At 36.0% G+C, this 19,656-nt stretch overlaps 1 protein-coding gene and 1 long non-coding RNA gene across 12 annotated transcripts in view; one reads left to right on the top strand and one right to left on the bottom strand.

Annotated features, from left to right (window-relative positions):
- The window catches only part of LOC108532115 (uncharacterized), a 59,705-nt gene extending 57,775 nt beyond the window's left edge, over positions 1 to 1,930 (top strand). The window contains exon 3 of the long non-coding RNA XR_001886359.1: positions 1,835 to 1,930. This is a non-coding gene — a long non-coding RNA (uncharacterized LOC108532115). The remainder of the gene's footprint in view (positions 1 to 1,834) is intronic.
- The window catches only part of TBC1D5 (TBC1 domain family member 5), a 607,988-nt gene that overhangs the window by 146,816 nt on the left and 441,516 nt on the right, over positions 1 to 19,656 (bottom strand). For all 11 annotated transcript variants that reach the window (XM_017875878.1, XM_017875888.1, XM_017875889.1 and 8 more), the window contains one exon: positions 13,080 to 13,222. In XM_017875878.1, coding sequence (XP_017731367.1) covers positions 13,080 to 13,222 — 143 coding nt within the window. The remainder of the gene's footprint in view (positions 1 to 13,079; positions 13,223 to 19,656) is intronic.

Raw genomic sequence — 19,656 nt, forward strand, 5'->3', positions numbered from 1 at the left:
TATTAAATCTCCTTTTGAATACAGCAAGTTTAAAGTAGGTAGAAGAGAATTACGCAAGCTGGTTTAAAAACAAACTAGCAAGGATCTGACACAGTAAGAATTTAGTTTTGAACTTCACAGTAAACTTTTATTGAAAATGAAAAACTAATCTGTAATACTGTTCTTTCCCCAATATTTATCCTATCAGAGCAGGGCAGAGACATGAGGTAAGAAATGAAAGACTAAGAAAAATTATTGAGTTTTGGCATCTACCTACATTTGAAATGAAGTATGTTTATGCTTTAAAAACAAAATAGTGAAGCCACATTCTAGTTGATTTAGGGAAGGTAAAAGCAAAGGTAAGTAGTACCTAAGAAAAGCTAATGGATTTGGAATGAGAACTAGATTAGACAGCCTAGTCACTTATAATACAATGAATTTAGGCAAGCTGCCCAACTTCATTGAAACTTTATTTCTCCCATTTATAAAATGAGACAATACTGCTTACTCTATCTACAGGCTTTCTGTAAGAGTGGGCCAGCTGCTATGTGGTACGTTTCCCTATCTTGCTCAATTCATCCTTGATGAATAATATTACCTCCACATGAGGCAGAGCTGACTTCTCTGAATCTTTATGCACCCCACAACTATTCTGAAGTGGTCTGAAGAGATGATTTAGTTTCTCCAGCAGGTACAAATAAACCAAAAAGTGAAATCAGTAATGATATGCAGAAAAAGTAACTGTTTTGAGAAAGTTTAAAGCAATGTGGATCAATAACTTACACATAATTCAAAACTAACCACACTTACAACTGTAATGTTTGTAAATACGTGCAATATTTTTTCAAATTATTCAAGTTCATATTGAGATATACTTTCTTTGTGAACATAATAAAATGGACTGAAAACTATCACAAAACACGAAACTCTATAGACTTCCTTTAATTTCTCGCCCAACCCCCCCCCAAAAAATATCTATCACTTATGGAGTACGTATAATATGCCTGAAAACTAGTCATACATTTTATAAAGGTCTCATGAGTCCTCCTATTTCCCCCTAAGGAAAGCATTATCATTGACTATTATGGATGAGGTAGTGCAGAGTAGGTAACAACACAGCCAAGGCAACAGAGCTCCTGAAGGGTAAAGACAGGGCGGAACCTGGGTCAGTGTAGACTGAAAGCCTCACCCCCCACCTCTTATACTTTCCTACATTCTTAGCAAGTGCATGACAGGGGTATCAGTATAAACTGAAAAAAGTCCTCAGTGTCAAAGGCCAAGAATAGCAAATATTTAGAAATAGGCATACATTCTTGTATTTACCTATAAAATGGCATATAAAAACAAATAATCATAGATTAATTATAAAATAAAATGAGCTAACAAAAGGAAAACCTTTCTTTTAAAAAAGGAAAAGTTTTCTCTAGTTAATTGTACTTAACTGAAAACAAAGTCAATGTGTAATGAAAGTGCCTTGCCAGGCACCTGGCTAGAGAAAGCATTCAATAATGCAATGCTCTCTGAAAAAAAATATTTGTTGAGGGCTTACGACATGCAGGAAAGAACACATAATTACTGCCTGCATAATCTTCACCTATTTAAAGGCCCTTACTATTCTGACTTTCCCAAGTACAAATGGCAAGAAACAAAATGGGATTGCCAATGGACCAGAACACAAGTGGTCAGAGGGAGGCTGGGGTATAAAACACAAACAGAAACAAAAAAAATTTTACTCTCTTCAGTTTTGGAGAAAGCCAAATATAAAACACAGTCATATCCTCCACAAAAAGTGGTTTTTTTAGTCTAGTGTTTAAAACCCTTGTAAAATTTTGTCCTTCTGGCTTTTCTTCCTCAGTTGGCTTCCTCAACTGCCTCTTTGAGCACCATTCAATTACTACAACAACCATCCTTAAAACCGAAGACCAACACATACTCTTATGTAAACACTTGGCTACTCTTTGGTAAGTCTTTATTACTCTAGCAGATTTTGTGAAGAATAATATGAGAGTTTTAATTTCATTTTTAGGAAAGAGGATAATCTCAAATTCAGAGCAGCTCACTCTTTGGGCTTGGAAAAAAGATTTAAAAAATTGTTACTTTTCCTGCTTAATACACTTTAATACAGAATCTCATTTAATAAGAGATCAAGCAATAACATAAGAGATCTTTACTCAATAATTTCTATGTTTAAATATATAGTGCTGCCAACTGGAAGGCAGTAAGTAAGCAAGTATAAAAGTACAGAATTGCCAGTGGCTAGCGTGTGGGCAGAGAAAGATCACTGTATTAGAAAAGTCAGAAAGACGGCATGTTAGCTCCAGGAATGCCGTTTGTACTATGAACTTTGAAGGATATTAATTACGTGCAAAGGCTTCTGTTTTCTCCACCTTCTCTATCTCATTATTGACTGAGGAAATAATGAGATGATATGTATAAAAACAATTTTCTTGGCTGGGCGCAGTGGCTCACGCCTGTAATCCCAGCACTTTGGGAGGCCAAGGTGGGCGGATGCTGAGGTCAGGAGATCGAGACCATCCTGGCTAACACGGTGAAATCCCGTCTCTACTAAAAATACAAAAAAAGAGCTGGGCATGGTGGTGGGTGCCTATAATCCCAGCTACTCAAGAGGCTGAGGCAGCCGAGACATTGCTTCGAACCCCGCGGAGGTGGAGGGTCTCAGTGAGCCCCAGATCGGCAGCTCATCGCACTGCCAAGAGCACAAAAACCACCGCTGGTGAAACGAGCCGAGAGACCTGATATCTAATTAATTTTTTTGGAGACACAGTCTCATTCTTGTCACCCAGGCTGTAGTCCAGTAGCATGATCACAGCTCACTGAAACCTTGACCTCCTGAGCTCAAGCGATTCTCCCACCTCAGCCTCCCTAGTGGCTGAGACTATAGGCATGTGTCATCAGGCCTGGCTAATTCTTTTTTTTTTTTTTTAATTGAGACGGGGATCCCACTATGTTGCCCAGGCTGGTCTTGAACTCCTGGGCTCCAGCGATCCTGCTGCCTTGGCCTCCCAAAGTGCTGGGATTACAGGCATGATAGGCCACTAAACCTGGCCGGAACAAAGTCTTTTAATGCAAACTGTGAACACTATTGTGGTAATTAAAGGTAAGTACTCAGAATCAAAGCCCAAGTTCTACTTCCACATAATGACATTCTATAAAATGTCATGGAAATGAAGCCTGAAAAAATTGGTGTGGATTAAGACGTAGAAAATAATCAGTAAGCCTGATTCATACATTTGACTCTCTTAATTATAAATTGAAATGAAGGAAAACCATAGGTTGGGAATTAGTTATATCTGAAAATAGACACACACACATACACTTTATTTCGTTGTGTTTTGTGATTTTTAGTGCTTTAATCAGAAATATACATTGTCAGTAAAAATGGCTGAAGTACACAAGGTATTTAAGAAGTACTGACAATATCTTCTCTGTGTGTTGGACTGTATTCATTCATTCAATGTTTATATTAAACACCTGTTTTATTTAAAATGCTGAGTCAAGTTCTAAACACATGAAAAGAATTTTTAAAATCTCAACTTTTTCTTACAGTCCAGTGGAAGAGAAACATAAAATTAATTGCAACGTAGGGTAGGGCTGATAATAATGATACATACTAAGGGCTGTGATAACTCCTAAAATGGAAGACTTCAGGGTCAGTGAGGCGTCAGCCAACAATATGTGGAAGCAAACGAAGGCAGATATGGAGTGGCTCCTATGGCAGGGGTGCTAAGGAGAAATGGGATGCATGGAAGGAGAAAAGTGGGTGGATATCTTACTTGTATATGAGGGAGTCACCAAGATGTCCTTCAGTGGGTGAATTAATAAACAATCTGTATTGTATCTAGAAAATGGAGTATTAGTCAGCATTAAAAATAAATGTGCCATCAAGCCATGAAAAGACTCAGAGGAAACTTAACTGCATATTGCTAAGAAAAAAGAAGCCAATCTGAAAAGGCTACAGACTTCATTCATCTGACTATATGACACTGACAGTGAAAAGATCAGTAGTTTCCAGGAATTAGAGGGAGACAGAGGATGAATAGGCAGGACACAGAGAATTTTTAGGATGTGTTCCAAGACCCCCAGTGGATACCTGAAACCTAAATAGTATTCAGCCCTATATGTACTATGCTTTTTCCTATACATACATACCTATGATGAAAGTTTAATTTATAAGTTAGGCAATTTATAAATTATGGTAAAAGATTAGCAACGATATCTAACAATAAAATTGAACAATTATAACAATATGCCACCATCACTACTCTTGAGCTTTAGGGCTTTAAGTAAAACAAGGGTTACTTGAACACAAGCACTGTGATACCAACAACAGTTGTTTTGATAATCAAGATTGCTATTAAGTGACTAATGGGCAGGCAGCTTATGCAGTGTGGATATGCTGGACAAAGGGAAGATTCATGTCCAGGGCAGAACGGAGTGGGGTGGCTACAGATTTCATTACATAGAATGGGATACAATTTAAAACTTAGGAGTTTTTTTATTTTGGAATTTTCCATTTAATATTTTTGAATCTTGGTTGGTATCAGATAACTGAAATTGTGAAAACTTAAACTGCAGATAAGGAGGGACTGCTATATGTATGATACTATAATGAGAGATACATGTCATTATACATTGGTCCAAACACACAGAGAATATAACACCAAGAGTGAACCCTACTGTAAAACTATAAACTTTGGGCAATAATGCTGTATCAATGCAGGTTTATCAACTGTAAAAAATGTATCATTCTGGCTGGATGATGGCTCACGCTTGTAATCCCAGCACTTTGGGAGGCCAAGGCGTGTGGATCACGAGGTCAGGAGATCGAGACCATCTTGACTAACATGGTGAAACCCCGTCTCTACTAAAAATACAAAAAATTAGCTGGACGTGGTGGCAGGCACCTGTAGTCCCAGCTACTCACGAGGCTGAGGCAGGAGAATGGCGTGAACCCAGGAGGCAGAGCTTGTAGTGAGCCGAGATTGCACCACTGCACTCCAGCCTGGGCGACAGAGTGAGACTCTATCTCAAAAAAAAAAAAAAAAAAAAAGTATCATTCTCACGTGGGATGGTGATAGTGAGGGAGAATGTGGGTATCTGGGGGAGTGGGTATATGTGAACTGTATTTTCCACTTAGTTTTGTGCTGAACCTAGAACCTTTCTTAAATCCAATTCAATAATTCAACTTTTTTTAAAAAAGGAAACATTAAAAAAGAAACCCAAAATAACAGACAATGTGCTACTATGGTATATCAGCCTTTGTTAGTGAAACTTGAGGAGACTATTAAACTAAGATATAAAGTAGTATAAACGGTGTTTGTAACAGGGTACATTAATATACATATCTGATACAGTCATAACAACTGACACCATTTTATGTCTCAGAGGGAGGAGAGCTAGTAGTCAGGAAGTGCTTAAACACTCCTTCAAAAATAAGACTATCAATTTGCGCTTTGATAAAACTTTGTGACATTACCATGAGATTTAAAATTTTTAGTGACTGTTAAGCAACGCTTTTCCAGAAAAGACAAATAAATACAATTTGCAGTTGAAATAAACACATTTTGACATCAATATGACATTACACATGCTGTTAACTAGAAAACAGAAAAATAGAAATTCTGGGTTAGGACAGCGGGAAATACTGGCAGACAGACAGTGGCTGAAGAGTAAGTAGAGATCTAAAAGGAAAGCAAAATGAATAATATTTGAAATCACAAAGAGGCCACAACTGCCATGCCATGCCAGGCAAGGAAATGGCTAAAGAAATCTCTATCAAAAGCAGAGGAAAATTACAGTAGAGTATTGTAACATGCTTACGCTGGCTGAAAAAAAAAGGCAGGAAGTGGGCAGAAGTGCCAAGAGGGAAACTTTTCCATTTATGGTGTTCAAAGAGAAAGTACATTTAAAAGGGCAATAAATATTTGAGAAATACTTTCCTTTTAAGAAAATCTAGGCTCAGCGTAGTGGTTCATGCCTGTAATCCCAGCACTTTGGGAGGCTGAGGCGGGCAGATCACCTGAGGTCAGGAGTTGGAGACAAGCCTGGCCAACATGGTCAAACACTGTCTCTACCAAACATACAACAATTAGCTGGGTGTGGTGGCATGCTCCTGTAATCCAGCTACTTGGGAGGCTGAGGCAGGAGAATCACTTGAACCCAGGAGGTAGAGGTTGCAGTGAGCCAAGATCGCACCACTGCACTCAGTCTGTGTAACAAGAGTAAAACTCCGTCTCAGGGAAAAAAAAAAAAAAAAAAGGAAAATCTATAAATAGACTTATAGTGTTTTAGCTATTAATGCAATTTACAAGACAAATAAAAGGTATGTTATGTTTAAAACAGAGATGTTTTTTGATACTAGTCAAAAACAAATAAAATCAATAAAAAAAAGATGTGAAAATTTCAGCTACTTACTTTTAAAAGTAGGCAATGCTTTATTTGAAGAAGCTATGCTGAAAAGTATATTTTCAAAGCATCATTATTTTTTTAAGTTGTTCTAAGAATGAGACTAGCACTTGTCTTCTTAGCAATCGCAGCACACAAATCCACCCCTCCAAGAACTCTATGGTATCTTTTGGCCTGGCATTACCCCAAGTACTATATTAACTGGGCACATGAAGAGCTTCAGATGCATTTAGAGGTAGGAAAGAATTGTAATGTGGTTCTGGTACCAAGGAAACTCACAATCTAGTTGAGGAGATAGAACCAACACCCACGATAACTACGGAAAAATGTAAAATAGAGCATAACTAATGTAGCACTTAGTTAGTGGTATTGATTACGATCTTATAGGACTGCAAAAGTGTGAAATCAATGAGAGCTACAATAATAGGAAAAGATTTGGGAAAAAGGCTACCTCACCCTAGGCCTGAAAATAGGAGTAAGAGGTAGGTGGAGCCAGGGGAAGCAAGGAATCACAAGAGTGACTTACAATATGAAATAAGTCAGTTAAAAAATAGTGTGGTGGGGGTATGGCTATTCATAAACGATTACAGGAGTAATGGTTTATGATTACTCTCACACTACTTCCTTACTGCTCAATGTTTCCTTCTGTATATAATTTTAATCCATATAATTCAGCAAAGTAACAAAGACTGGGTGGCTTAAAATAACAGAAATTTACTGTTACATAATTCTGAAGGCTAGAAGTCCAAAATCAAAGTTTTGGTAGGACCATGTTCCCTCTGAAACTTGTAGGGGAGAATCCTCCTTGCCTCTCCTGCTTCTGGTGTTAGCAGCATGTTTCTCCTAAAGAGGAAGAATTTGTTTCCTATTTCTCTCCTAGCTTCTGGTAATGGCTGAAAATCCTTGTCATTCCTTGCCTTGTAGATAATATCACTCCAACCTCTGCTTCTGGCTGTCTTCACATGGCCTTCTTCTCCCTCTGTACCTTCACATTGTCTTCCCTCTGTGCATGTCTGTTGCCAAATTTCCTTCTTTTTATGAGGACACCAGTCATATTGGATTAGTATGACCTCATCTTAACTAATTACATTTGCAACAATCTATTCCCAAATTAGGTCACGTTCTGAGGTACTAGAAGTTAGGACTTCAATATATCTTTTGTTGGGGCGGGAATACAATTAAGTCCATAACAGGCCTTATCTGTGCCTACCAAATCAGAACTTTGGACTAGATGCAGTGAATCTTACCTATTTTTTTGGGCATGTATTCCTTTGAGAAACTGATGAAAACTATAGACATTTAACCCAAAGAAAGGCATACCTACACAATATTTTGCACACTATCAGGATGATCACAGACCCTTTGATCCCCATCCACTGAATCCCTAGGAGACATGCACCCCAAGGAAGGAATGTCATCACGGAAGGAGGGCTCTTTTAGTTTCCCACAGATGAAACATCCTCTAAGCATCCTACAAATGTAGCTCAGAAAAAAACGTATGTAATGCTCAGAGCCTGGTACAGTGGTGTTCAGTTAAGATTTCTTGAATGAATGAGATTTAAACTACTGAGTGTAACTAAACATCCCCACTCTGGAAGCCCCAGCAAGACATTATGAATCAGAACCCAGTGGCATGAAATAAAAGCTTGATACCAATGATTTATTTGGAAAGCTGGGGTTGGCAAGTTGTCCACCTTCCTCTCAGTTCTTGACCATGGCCAAAAATATAAGCTCATCTAATTAGTACTGCCCTCCTATGCAACTCTGTCCAATCCGGTTCTCTATTCCTTTTCTTTCTGCTGCTCCCCTCTATCTCAATCCTTTTCTCTAGGGAACAATGTCTTTTCCTCTAACCCTCACCTTCCCAGAGTCACTGCTGCCTCTGCAACCTCCAGATGTGAGGTGGAAGACTACCTTGCTCCTTGATTCAGCTTCCAAACTATTGTTTCCTATCATTTCATAAAACTCCCTCTTCCTTTGAAGTTCATGCCATGCCTCTATGCCTCTATCATGTCCCTTCATCACTGTCATCTATGTACCATATACTGGTAAGTACTGGTTGAATGGTTGACTCTGAATAATTGACTGGTTCAATAAAAGCTGTTTTTTTGGTCACTCTTTTTCATTTATTTGAGGCTATGGTGCAGGCTCATTACATTTCTTTCTACGCCTTTTCCTATCAGGATCCTTGGTGAAGTGTCCATGGAGAACTAAACAAAAACCCGTTTCCTCACAATCCCTTGGTCTTTAAGTGACTTAAACTCCCCTTCACGCACTTCAACTATACCAAGCAGATCTAGAATTGCTTTATGTCTGACCACAACTTTGTATGCATTTAGCTCTCTCATGCTCTACCTCACCCAATTCCTTGATACATTCAATTTTCCCTAATCTTTTCCTGGCTGTGCTTCCCTCTTTATACATCTTAAACCACTATTTTCAAATAAACTCAACACCCTCTACCCTCCTGTCTCCCTTTAGTCCTGCCTAATTCATTTGGAAGCCTGGATCACAATCTACCTCTTTTTTTTTTTTTTTTTTTTTGAAGCCTGGTACCACTTCCCAGTGTTTCTCTCTGTAGGATCTTCAACAGTTACACATGGCTTTTCTTGGCTCTTAATCAGCTATCTTTATCACATCTCCAAGTCATTTCCCACAAACCACTAACCTTACTCTGCCTCACTCACAGTGGATAACCTTGCTTCCTCCTTTATCAGATATGGAATTCCTCCATTTTCTGTCTTCTCCACCTATGAACTGGATTACTTGTGAAAGCAGCCTAGTGCTTTCTTCCTACATCAGCACCAGCTTTTCGTTCCTATTCCACAGCCAGTCTTCCATAGGACTCCAGACCCAGTTCTCTTCTACTGCCTCTGGGCCCTTATTTCCTCAATTATTTCACTCAAAAAATATTTTTCTGGAGGTTTACTATGCCCTGGGCCCAATTCTAGATGCTAGTATATGGGAGGGAAACCAAGACAGACAAAATCCTGTCTCTCACTGGGGAATAGGGATTAGGGGTGGGGTGTGAAGAACAGACAATAAACAAGCGAACGCTTCAAAACAAAGAAGATATTTTCTCTTTTCATAGATCTCTCTTTTTTTGTTGTTTAGACAGGGTCTTGCTCTGTCACCCAGGCTCTGGAGTGCAGTGGCGCAATCATGGCTTACTGCAGCCTTGACCTCCTGGACTAAAATGATTCTTCCACCTCAGCCTGAGTAGCTGGGACTATAGGCACAAGCCACTACACCCAGTCAAATTTTATTTTTTGTAGAGATGGGGTTTCACCATGTGTCCCAGACTGGTCTCAAACTCCTAGGCTCAAGCGATTCTCCCGACCTGTCCTCCCAAAGTGCTGGGATTACCGTTTCGAGCCACCATGCCTGGCTTTTTCAGAGATCTCATTCATGGAACAGGGTGGGGAAAACTAGTGCTGATTCTTGAAGTAGGAACTCAGACTGGTTTGAGAAGTAAACCTCTCCATTAGTTCTGCCCTGCCTCCAATGTCTAATGACAGCCATCCAATCTTCCTTGTCCCTGCACTGTCCTCTAGCTACATCGTTCTTCTTCCTTACTCAAAGATCACTCTATACCTGCTATCTCCATATACCTTGTTTTTATTTAGTTATCTTTTCAGTTGAAAAGTAATGCATATATTAAAACAAACAAACAAACAAAAAAAAAACCCAACAACAAAAAGCTGAAGAAAAGACTTCTGTATTTCTTAACTGTCTATTCACTCTGCAACCCACCATAATCCAGCTTCTGCTCAACCAGTTCATTGAATCCACCCTGGCAAAGGTATCCAATGACTGTCCCTCCACAGTTCCCAAAGTGAGTGGACTTTTCTAGCCTTGTGTTACTGTTCCTGGGCACTACTGACCTTCTTCTCTCTGCCTGGCTCCAGATAGTTCTCTGGGGTTACAACACAAGTTAAGTTCTTCCTTGGCTTTTTCTCCTCTGGTGCCTCTGAAATGCTGATGTTAAACCCAGTTTCACCTTTGCCCATGTTCTCTTTCCATATGTACCCACTTTAGGTAATAGGACAATATAATTTTTATGATCCTATGTAATGTCTTTGAGAGTGAAAAAGGACAAATAGTTACTATTATGGGATAGCAGGTGTAAACCAAGACTATCCCAAACAAACTTTGATATATAGTCACCCTATTCTGCATCTGTGGTTATGGTTTTAACAAACACCTGTTAATCATTTGCAAAATTAAACCTGTAGCCTTGATATTGACATTTAATTTTATTTTTCAAATCTTTAGGTTATAATTTCTTATAAATATCTCAAAACTCAGCAAAGTCAAAGCCCAGTTAATTATTAACATTCCTAAAACTTCTTAATCCTTGTATTTTCTGTCCAAGTTAATAAATATCACCCAGTCACTCATACCTCCAAGCTGGAGATTCTTCTAGATTTTCCATTCTCCCTCTCCTATCATATTTAATCACTAAATCATGCTAACTTTAGCTCCGAATAATTCTCTGATCCACTGTTTTTCTCCCAAACTACTGTCATAACTGTTATCTGATGCCTTTGCTCTTGTCTCCTTCAACTTCATCTTCCCCATTTGCCGCTAAAGTGATCTACAAGTGATCACATTTCTGCTTTGGACATTTCAATAGCTCCCTATCACTTACCACAGAAAGACTGTCATCGTGACCCTCCTGTTTCTTTCTTTAGTCTCATAACTTGCGGCTAGTCTCTCTCTCTCTTTGTACTCTAATAATACCAAACAGCTTGTAGAAACACATTGACATACACATCCCCAATAAGCTGCTTTTCACTTCCAGGCCTTTGTTCATGCTGTTCCTTCTGCGTTGTATGCAGATCCTCTTATTTGGCTTGCCAACATCTGCACAATTTTCTCTATTCACTCACAGCAGCCCAGAGGGGAGCTAGGTGTCTCTCCTACACTACCTGTCCACATCCCAACTATAGTACCAAATATGTTCATTTGAAAACAATTTATGTCAGTCTTCCCTAATAGTTGGTAAACTTCTTGAGGACAGGAGAAGGGATCTGTAAATACCTGACAAATATTCATTCTATTTTTAGGAGATCTCATCCACTGTTACAGACTTAAATAACAAAATCAAAATAAGTTGGGTTAATATTGAAATAAATAAATCACTTCATTACTTCTGTATTTTTTCACATTTTATAAAGTCATCAGTGAAAAGGCGAAAAATGTGTAAGGACTTCAGCTGTCAAAAAATCTGCCATGTTTTATACAATGATAAAAGTAGGTCTTAGAATAGGAGACAGGATGATTAAATTAAAAATATATAGTGGTAATGTGCCAAAGTCAAAAAACAGCGAATTGTAAACTGTTTACAATTACAGAAAATCATAATACTTTTCAGCAGTTGTTTGCTTTGGAAAGTTTTGCATAAATATTATCCAAAGCATTTTTTTTTCTAGAAGAGGTCTCTCATTCCTTTTATTATTATTTATATTTAAAAATACAACTTAGAGGTTAGTATTGAATATCATAAAATCCAGTATCCATTAAATCTACTCAGATATTTTTCTCCATTTTCCTTATGTTTCCTCTTATGACTTCCATATTCCTAAGTGATTAGATCTTGCTCAGAAGGAAGAAACTTTCACTTTGTCTGTCAAAACCTAAACTATTTGACCTTCGAGGCATAGAACAAAATCTATAATTTTTTGATAAAACGTGGTACCCCTGTCACTTATTTAAGTAATTTTGGGAAATTAAAAAAAGTATAATTTAAAATTTTAAAGAAAATTAGTGTTACTAGAGGCATAACAAGAGCATCTGCCACAACTGGTATTCAATGAACAAATAAAGAGAACCACATAACAATTTAACAGTCGCAATTATAAATGATTCTAAAAACTGTATGTTCTTCAGACAAAGTCTTACTTTATGTTAGCTTCCTATTTCCTAATTCAATCACATAATTTTATGCACTTTTTCCTAATTACATTTTGGCTAAGAAGTTTTATTGTGTGAACTTTCCATTACTTCTCTGAGACGGAAAACAATTTGAGGTATTTTGAAATTTAAAATACACACCGATACTTTCTTCAAGCTAAGGACTATGAGACTATTCGAAAGGGCTAGGCACTGGCTTTCTGGCTATTATAGGCACCCTAACATAGATCTGAGGAGATGGGTACATGTCTACCATTCAGCACTGTATTGAGAAATATATTTTTCTAAAATATAACTGGAAGAAAGTTAAAATACCTTTAAATGCAATATTTGTTTTTTTATTAGCAAGGTGTTGATATTATAAAAAGAACTCCAATCTCCTGATAAACATCCTTGAATATTCCCTACCTGTCAGAAGGTGGAGCTCTAAACATATCTCAAATACTGGCTTTTATAGATGCATTTCACAACTGTGTGTAATGAGGAGATTAAAGCAGGAGTAAAGTCTTTAGAAAAATGGTTCTGAAGAATATTCTAATTCTCTCAGGATAAAATAACTCACATCTCCCAATGTGTACACAGTTAACCAACAAAAGGGATGTTTAGTATATTCCTTTGAAATTTCAATATATTACCCAACTATAAAAATTGAGGTACATGTAAATCAAATAATAAAACACCAAGTCTGTTTAAAAGGCAAAACATTTTTAAAAATCAGGAGTATCTAGTCAAATGTAGGCAAGGTCATTAACACTTACAAGCATCTCGGATGTAGAGTAACATGGCTATGAAGATATAGTCTACTAAACCCAGGCTGAGGCCGTCTGCAAACAAGGCATCCCAGACCACCAGAAGGTCCTGCAGGGGGAACTCTCGTCCAAACAGCAGCCGCACCCACCTTCTGGAAAGAAACAAAACAAAAATTCAGAAGACAGTACTTTCGAGAGTAATGTAAAGAGTGATCATTTTCTCAGGTAACTGTGAAAAACTATTAACTGAACACAGTGAGCAAATATTATATATCAAAAATATAATATAGTAAAACCTAATTTTTAAGCTTTCAAATGAATTTTATAATTGTATAACTAGGCCATAATCATTAAATGCTATATAATAGCAAGTATTACACACATATTTGAAAAATGTCAAAATCTTTCATATTTAACAGAAATCACAAATTCCTAAAAGGTAAAGAGAAAATGAATGTTTAGTAGTCTAGTGGTTGCTTTCATAGGTAAGATTGTAAGTTAAAAATAAAATTTTCCAAAATTTCATGATCTCTACTGATTTACTGTTGTTGTATATTGCCCTTTTGCAAATGTTTATATGACAAATCCGATACAAACTTAGAAAACTGCATTCTCACATCTCACTTCTATTTAAAATAATTCATTTTAAAATTAAGTGTGGGAAAAGGCCAGTAGATATCTATTTTTTTGGGCCAAGCATAGATAGTTATTTTAAATGAAAGATATAGTCATACTTAATTTTTTGAGCTTTGTAACTGATATACCTGATCAGTAAGGCTACCTTTCTAGGAGTGCTTTTCAAACTTATTTCTATTACCTAGAAAATGAGTATCAATGCCACAGAGTAAACATAAGCAGCTAAGTAACATCAATATATAAATATACACCATAAATAGTGACACTTTAGACTTTCAATAAATGCTAAACTCTTTATATCTAATTCTTATAAGAAAAAAATTTCGTTTGATGTTTTTATTCATTGACCTCTAATTTTACATGACATGGCTACAATTTCCTTACATAAGTCTTCTTCTAAGGACTTCAGCTAGAATTCTATGTGATTCTAGCACATAGCAAAAGATTAAAAATTTCAAATTTCTAGCAGCATCAAATAATATAGAATAAATCNCTAGAAGAGGTCTCTCATTCCTTTTATTATTATTTATATTTAAAATACAACTTAGAGGTTAGTATTGAATATCATAAAATCCAGTATCCATTAAATCTACTCAGATATTTTCTCCATTTTCCTTATGTTTCCTCTTATGACTTCCATATTCCTAAGTGATTAGATCTTGCTCAGAAGGAAGAAACTTTCACTTTGTCTGTCAAAACCTAAACTATTTGACCTTCGAGGCATAGAACAAAATCTATAATTTTTTGATAAAACGTGGTACCCCTGTCACTTATTTAAGTAATTTTGGGAAATTAAAAAAAGTATAATTTAAAATTTTAAAGAAAATTAGTGTTACTAGAGGCATAACAAGAGCATCTGCCACAACTGGTATTCAATGAACAAATAAAGAGAACCACATAACAATTTAACAGTCGCAATTATAAATGATTCTAAAACTGTATGTTCTTCAGACAAAGTCTTACTTTATGTTAGCTTCCTATTTCCTAATTCAATCACATAATTTTATGCACTTTTCCTAATTACATTTTGGCTAAGAAGTTTTATTGTGTGAACTTTCCATTACTTCTCTGAGACGGAAAACAATTTGAGGTATTTTGAAATTTAAAATACACACCGATACTTTCTTCAAGCTAAGGACTATGAGACTATTCGAAAGGGCTAGGCACTGGCTTTCTGGCTATTATAGGCACCCTAACATAGATCTGAGGAGATGGGTACATGTCTACCATTCAGCACTGTATTGAGAAATATATTTTCTAAAATATAACTGGAAGAAAGTTAAAATACCTTTAAATGCAATATTTGTTTTTTTATTAGCAAGGTGTTGATATTATAAAAGAACTCCAATCTCCTGATAAACATCCTTGAATATTCCCTACCTGTCAGAAGGTGGAGCTCTAAACATATCTCAAATACTGGCTTTTATAGATGCATTTCACAACTGTGTGTAATGAGGAGATTAAAGCAGGAGTAAAGTCTTTAGAAAATGGTTCTGAAGAATATTCTAATTCTCTCAGGATAAAATAACTCACATCTCCCAATGTGTACACAGTTAACCAACAAAAGGGATGTTTAGTATATTCCTTTGAAATTTCAATATATTACCCAACTATAAAATTGAGGTACATGTAAATCAAATAATAAAACACCAAGTCTGTTTAAAAGGCAAAACATTTTAAAATCAGGAGTATCTAGTCAAATGTAGGCAAGGTCATTAACACTTACAAGCATCTCGGATGTAGAGTAACATGGCTATGAAGATATAGTCTACTAAACCCAGGCTGAGGCCGTCTGCAAACAAGGCATCCCAGACCACCAGAAGGTCCTGCAGGGGAACTCTCGTCCAAACAGCAGCCGCACCCACCTTCTGGAAAGAAACAAAACAAAATTCAGAAGACAGTACTTTCGAGAGTAATGTAAAGAGTGATCATTTTCTCAGGTAACTGTGAAAACTATTAACTGAACACAGTGAGCAAATATTATATATCAAAATATAATATAGTAAAACCTAATTTTAAGCTTTCAAATGAATTTTATAATTGTATAACTAGGCCATAATCATTAAATGCTATATAATAGCAAGTATTACACACATATTTGAAAATGTCAAAATCTTTCATATTTAACAGAAATCACAAATTCCTAAAAGGTAAAGAGAAAATGAATGTTTAGTAGTCTAGTGGTTGCTTTCATAGGTAAGATTGTAAGTTAAAATAAAATTTTCCAAAATTTCATGATCTCTACTGATTTACGTGTTGTTGTATATTGCCCTTTTGCAAAAATGTTTATATGGGACAAATCGCATACAAACTTAGAAAACTGCATTCTCACATCTCACTTCTATGTTTAAAATAATTCATTTTAAAATTTAAGTGTGGGAAAGGCCCAGCGTAGTAGATATCTATTTTTTTTGGCCAAGCATAAGATAGTTATTTTAAATGAAAGATATATAGTCATTACTTAAGTTTTTTGACTTTGGCTAAACTGATATACGCTGGATCAGTAAGCGCTACCTTTCTAGGAGTGCTTTTTCAGAACTATTTCTATTACCCTAGAAAATTTTGAGCTATCAATGCCACAGAGTAAACATAAGCCCCCCAGGCATAAGTAACATCAAGGTACATGAAGTCATACGACCATAAAGCTAGTGTGACACTGTTAGACGTTTCAATAAATGGCTAACAACCTCTTGTATATGTCTGTAATTCTTATTAAGGAAAAAATTTCGTTTGATGTTTTATTCATTGAGCCTCTAATTTACATGAACATGGCTACAATTTCCTTACATAAGTCTCTTCTAAGGAACTTCAGCGTAGATTCTATGTGATTCTAGCACATAGCAAAAGGATTAAAAAATTTTCAAATTTCTAGCAGCATCAAATGAATATAGGAATAATCCTTTAACAAAATGTAGTTAAGAGATGTTACTTCTATGTAAAATTTGAAACCAAATATACCATCTATAGGGCTTAAGCAAGGCAAAAAAAAAAAAAAAAAAAATCAAGTACTTTCCTCAGCAGACGTAATAGTATTTAAGGAGAAATCAAAGATATGACAAAATACTGTATAGTCACACAATATGGTATCATTAGCTTTATTATGGAACCAGTGCATTGAATACTTAAGGTTTTCTTATTCACATCAATCATATTAATCAATCATAATTAATTAGATTGTATTTTCAACTACATCAGATTACTCAATTTTCGAGCTATAAAAAATCTGAAGAATGCTCCAAGTAATACTTATCTTTTTAAAAATGTCTACCAGCGTGCGCGGCGGTGATCTTTTAAATTTTCCATTTTAAAATATTTCAATTGTTTTAAATGCTTCAAAATGTTAAAAGAGGCTGTTACGGTGCCCCTTTCAAATTTTTATCTTTTATAATTTTCAATTTTTACTCCACTACTATCAATAAAGATGAGGGGCTGATTAAACACAATTTTTTTTGCCTCTAAGGATGGCCTGTGCTTTACATTGCGCCTATGGAAAAAAAAATACTATCCACACATTTCTAATCTCTTTAAATTACAAACTGCTAATTATTTCTATTCAAGAAGTACAAAAAACATCTCTAAATTAAATAGGCCGCCTATTCTTAATTACAAAGCAATTGACTGATATTGCCAAAGAGTATCAGGGGAACGCAGAGATGGGCACAGCAAAAAAATACATGAACTAAACCCATTTTGGGCCCCTGTTTCAAAGTGATTTTTAACCGATACAAAATGTTTGCATTCTTAAAGCCGGGGACTAAACATGCTTAGAACATGGTTCAATGTATTCGCTGACCAACTGGGAAGAAAAATCCATCAATGAAGGAAACTAGATGAAGGCTTAATACCACACTACAGTTAAGAACTTACAATCTCTCCCCACTTTCCTTACAGCTCAAATTCTTGCCATTTTCTTATCAGCAAGTCACATCTTAAAGAATTTTATCACAGATAGTCTTTAAGGAACAACAACAACAACAACAACAAAACAAAGTAGGGCATTTTCCTAGGAACAATTTCTATACCCATTATTTCTACACCCATTATTTCTACAACAAGCTGTCAGTTATTCACTCAACTTCTCTTGCATCCCTTTTGACTCTGAAGCATACACACATGCAGCGCATCTTCACTGCAGCAGTCAGGAAGTTAACTGCAAACATCTAGCTAACCTACACTGCAATTAAAATATGTATCTTTATTTTCTGTGCTCTCAAATTGTTCACATATTGTATATCTTTCCAAAACTTACCACAATGCCATGTCTTTATACTTTTATATTTAATGTGTCGTTATCCAGCAATGTGGCCTGCTTATAAATCTTTCTATATCTGCTTCACTCTTTAAGTACCGTTGCCAAGCTACACTGCTATAAAGATTCCACGGCAAGGACCAGCATTCTGCCTGTGGTCTGTGAGGCTGCATGTGAAGACCAGAAAACAGAAAGAGAGAAAGAGGATCCAGAAAGTTTTTGTAAAGAGTCTCATACACTTTGCTAACCCTTTATGTACTTTACAGAAGTTTTGTTAACCCCAATGTAAAGCCAGCCTTTTACTGAGAAGCAAATGGGTAGGGGCTAATTGGATAGCTACAGGCACTTGGATCTTGTAAGTTGGTGGCACAAAACATCAATTCCAGCGGAGCGTAGAAAAATAACCAAAACACATAAGGACAAAAAATTGTATCATTAGATGCCCAGCATATTTCTCTTGTAGTAAAGACTGTAATAAGTCTGTACATGGAGGGAGGATATTAAAGCTACAAATGCCTGTCTCTTCTCATTTTATATGTAATTATAAGAAATTGAAGGGCCAAATCTCAAAATATTTTAAGAAGAAGCCCGCATATAACTAATGCGAATGCTTTGGGGGGACCAACAATGACCTTATCAATCAATTTAATCATTTATTCTCAGTTGGATTTAGTTCTTATATTTCATATATATATATGAATATATATATTCACAATACACAAATTTCCTGTGCTATTTTGGGCTTTATTCATTGAGCTTAAAAGCCAAGGAAAAAGCTCTTTACAGAATGAGTTAGTAATAGAAATTATTTCAGTAAGCTTTTATATTCTTGGAAAGAAAAACTTACTCTAAGAAACGAGGTCTTGTAAAGAAGTCATTCCTACAATTAACATGCTTTTATTGTAGTTAAAAATATTTAGTGAGAGTTTAAGTTACACTTAAGGGTAGCATTAAACCTTTTCCCCTTAAAGATAACTTCAGTTTAACTGCTTGATACTATCAACCTTGCTTTATGTACGTTACACCTGCAGACTGCCATGCTCATAACCATATATATTTTATCACTTGTGATAATACAATAATTCATATTTTACCGTATCTACTTAGTAATTAAGATCTGCAGAAACAGAAAAGAGTATCTGAGGTATTAAATTTAATAATAAACCACCCAAAGACAGGACATGTCTCTATGTTTGCATTTATACCACTATTCTTGATTTCAAACTTCTGTGTAATTAAGCTGCTATTCCCAGGGGATCAGTAACTACTGTTGGTGTTATTGCTCGGTGCATGACCCATGGAAACACCAAGAGAAATTCATTTCTACCAATGAGTTTATGAAAAGGACCAACTTGACTGAGCTTTAAATAAACATAGCCTTAATCCAACTTGGCTGTAGCGGGTTATACATGGAGAAACAAAATTAAATCCTAGGTCCATTTCCCTATTCTTTCCCATTACTGGCTCTTTAGTGAGATATGGGCATAGTAACCTTACAAGAACAAGTAATGTAGAAATGCTATATTCAATTTAATTTAACAAACATTATAAGGGCATCTTGAGAAACCTGTGATCACGAAATGATACCACTAGGTGAGCATTCTTACACAAAAAAGCAATGTTAGATTTTTGCTCAATGGTATCAATTTTGTGTTTTGCTTTCTGTTCACTTGTATTTTAAAAGCTAACAATTTTTAAATA

Source organism: Rhinopithecus bieti, unplaced genomic scaffold, assembly GCF_001698545.2.
Source record: "Rhinopithecus bieti isolate Rb0 unplaced genomic scaffold, ASM169854v2 scaffold_8220, whole genome shotgun sequence".
Lineage (NCBI taxonomy): Eukaryota > Metazoa > Chordata > Mammalia > Primates > Cercopithecidae > Rhinopithecus > Rhinopithecus bieti.